The following is a 3,214-nucleotide window of genomic DNA, read 5'->3' as shown; positions in this document are numbered from 1 at the left end:
TTCTGGACAAGGGTTTTATTCGGCCGAGTTGTTCTCTATGGGGCACACCAATATTATTCGTAAAGAAGAAGGATGGTAGCATGCGACTCTGCATTGACTATAGAGAGCTGAACCGAGTCACAATCAAGAATAAGTATTCTTTACCTAGAATCGAGGACTTGTTTGATCAGCTGCAAGTAGTTTAGATTTTCTCGAAGATAGATCTTCATTCGGGATATCATCAGCTGAAGGTAAAAGAGCCAGATGTTCATAAGACGGCTTTCAGGACTCGATATGGGTACTACGAGTTTATGGCGATGCCATTCGGGTTTACCAATGCGCCAGCGATTTTCATGGATCTCATGAATCACGTATTTCAGCCGTATCTTGATCAGTTTATCATAGTCTTTATAGATGATATTCTGGTTTACTCGAGGAGCAGAGAAGAGCACAGTCAGCACTGAAGAACGACTCTACAAATACTGCAGGATAGAAAGCTATTCGCTAAGTTCAGCAAGTGAGAATTTTGTCTCGAGAGATTGGCATTCTTAGGCCACATTATTTCTAGAGATGGAGTTGAGTTTAATCCCAGCAAGCTCGAGACAGTTAGAGAGTTGCCAGTACTTAAGAGTGTGACCGAGATCCACAGGTTCTTGGGTCTAGCTATCTACTACCGGAAGTTCATTCAAGGTTCCTCTTCTATTGCAGTACCCTGACCGCCTTGACGAAGAAAATGCGAATTTTATTTGTGGATGAAACTGCCAAGAGAGTTTTGAGAAGGTGAGGAAGCTTTAACTTCAACGCTGGTTCTATCGATGCCATCTGGGCAAGGAGAGTATGTTCTCTATACAAATGCTTCGAAGCTTGGTTTTGGCTCAGTCCTGATGCAAAATGATCGAGTGATAGTATAGGCGTCTAGATAGTTGAAGGTTCATGAGAAGAATTACCCGATTCGTGACCTCAAATTTGCAGCAGTAGTATTTGTTCTAAAGGTCTGGAGACATCTATATCGGGAGAAATGCAAGATTTTTACTGATCTTAAAAGCTTGAAGTACTTCTTCATCAAGAAAGAGTTGAATATGAGGCAACAAAGATGGTTAGAGATTATGAAGGATTACGACTTCGATATTAGTTACCAACGATTCGAGCTTGTAGTGTATGCTAGGAGCGAGGCTCCTAATCTTTCTACTATGACAGTTCAGTCGACCTGAGTGATAGAATCCCTGAAGGTCAGTCTCCTGATGAGCAATTATAGAATGGAGACTGAGAGATAAGTCTAAAGGTTGGAAGCTGTATTCGGAGAAGGATGGCATAGTCCGATATCGAGATCGACTTTGGGTTCCTAGTGGTGATTCACATAGATAAGTTGTTACGAAGAAAGCCCATAATACTTCGTACTCCATTCATCCTGGAATTTTGAAGATGTATAAGGATTTGCAGACATTGTATTGGTGGCCAGGCATGAAACGAGACATCTTGCGTTTTGTGTCCGAGTGTTTGACATACCAGAAAGTTAAAGCAGAACACCAAAGGCCAGCAGGGAAGCTTAAATCACTTCCTAATCCCGAGTGGAAATGGCAAAATATCACGACGGATTTTGTAGTGGGATTTCCAAGGACTATCGGGATTTAATGTCATTTGGGTGATAGTTGATTGTCTTACAAAGTCAGCGTACTTCTACCTATTAAGACGACCTTCACCATGACACAGTACGTAGAGTTGTACATCTGAGAAATAGTCCGATTGCACGGAATTCCAGTGTCTATAGTTTCAGACAGAGATCCGAGATTCACATCGTCATTCTGGAAGAGTCTGTATTCAGCGATGGGAACGAAGTTGTTTTTCAGTTCAATGTCTCATCCCCAAAGCGATGGTCAGTCTTAAAGGGTGATTCAGATTCTAGAGGATCTACTCCAAGCTTGTGTGATCGATTTCCATGGCAGCTAGGAATCGAAGTTACCTCTAGTGGAGTTCACCTATAACAATAGCTATAAGTCGTCTATAGGTATGACTCCTTACGAGGCACTTTATGGAAGGAAATGTAGATCACCGATACATTGGGAGAAAATTGGTGAAAGAGGAGAGTTAGTCCTAGACTTGATCAAGCAGACAGCAAAGCTAGTAGTCAAAATCCGAGATAGGATGAAGACTGCTCAGCGCCGCCAACAAAGCTATGCTGATAAGCAGCGAAGGGAGCTAGAGTTTGTAGTAGGTGAACACTTGTTTGTGAAGATATCACCTATGAAGGGTGTTATTAGATTTGGAAAGAAACGAAAACTCAGTCTGAGGAACATAGGACCGTTTGAGGTTCTGGATAGGATTGGAACCTTAGCTTATAAAGTGATCTTCGAAAGTACATGTCGAATCTTTCACATGTACTGTACTAAATTATGAACCTTTGCAGTTGAATCTGAATATGTCATACGAGGAAATGCCTATGCAGATTCTGGATAGGCAAGAAAGAAGGCTCCGGAATAAGGTCATTCATATGGTCAATGTCAAGTGGATAAATCATTCAAAGAAGGAAGCTACTTGGGAAACTGAGTCCGACAAGAGGAGTCGCGACCCACAGTTATACGATGAGTCTTAATTTCGAGAAAGAAATTTCATTTAAGGGAGGGAAGAATTGTAAGGTCCAAAATACGAAAACATAATCCAACTATATGCAAATCTGGGAAAAATAAAAAATGCCTAATTAAATCATTTTAATTGCATTAATTATATGTGGTAGGCATGTTTAAAATATGGATTTCTATTAGAATGCATAAACTGTTTTATGGGTTGTTCGAGACTCGACTGAGGAACGAAGATCGGGGACTGTAAAGGAAAAATATTTTTATTAAATGATTATTTTTAATTATTTAATATATGATATATTTATTAGGTAATTTTCAAAAATGGTGTTTTTGAGACGTTTTTACATGCCAAGTCATATTTTAAACCAGTAATCGATTTTTTTACGAAAAAAGACTTTTTGGAGGCTCGGTTAATATTTTCGAAAATTTTTCTAAACGAGATATTTTTTCTATATTCTAATGGGCCTAATAAGCCTATTATACTAAGGTTATTGGGCCCATTTGTCTAGATTATTACTTGTAACCAAAGTTGGTATTTTCAAGCCCTAAAACTCTTCAATCACATGCCTCAAACACCAAAGAATCCTAGGGTTTTCTGTCCCTAGCCACACGCTCTCACGATTAAGGCACTTCATGTCGGTTTTAAAGAGAAAAAACAC

The 3,214-nt window shown here is 39.5% G+C and overlaps 1 protein-coding gene across 1 annotated transcript; it reads left to right on the top strand.

Moving 5' to 3' along the window:
• Positions 1 to 2,121: 2,121 nt before the first annotated feature.
• LOC140972483 (uncharacterized) lies at positions 2,122 to 2,569 on the top strand. The gene is made up of 2 exons (XM_073434902.1): positions 2,122 to 2,286; positions 2,384 to 2,569. Exons 1-2 carry the CDS (start codon positions 2,122 to 2,124, stop codon positions 2,567 to 2,569), a joined length of 351 nt encoding a protein of 116 aa, XP_073291003.1.
• The last annotated feature ends 645 nt before the right edge of the window (positions 2,570 to 3,214 follow it).

The sequence above is a fragment of the Primulina huaijiensis genome, chromosome 3 (genome assembly GCF_012295235.1).
Source record: "Primulina huaijiensis isolate GDHJ02 chromosome 3, ASM1229523v2, whole genome shotgun sequence".
Lineage (NCBI taxonomy): Eukaryota > Viridiplantae > Streptophyta > Magnoliopsida > Lamiales > Gesneriaceae > Primulina > Primulina huaijiensis.
This window is presented reverse-complemented; position numbering and strand designations above follow the sequence as displayed.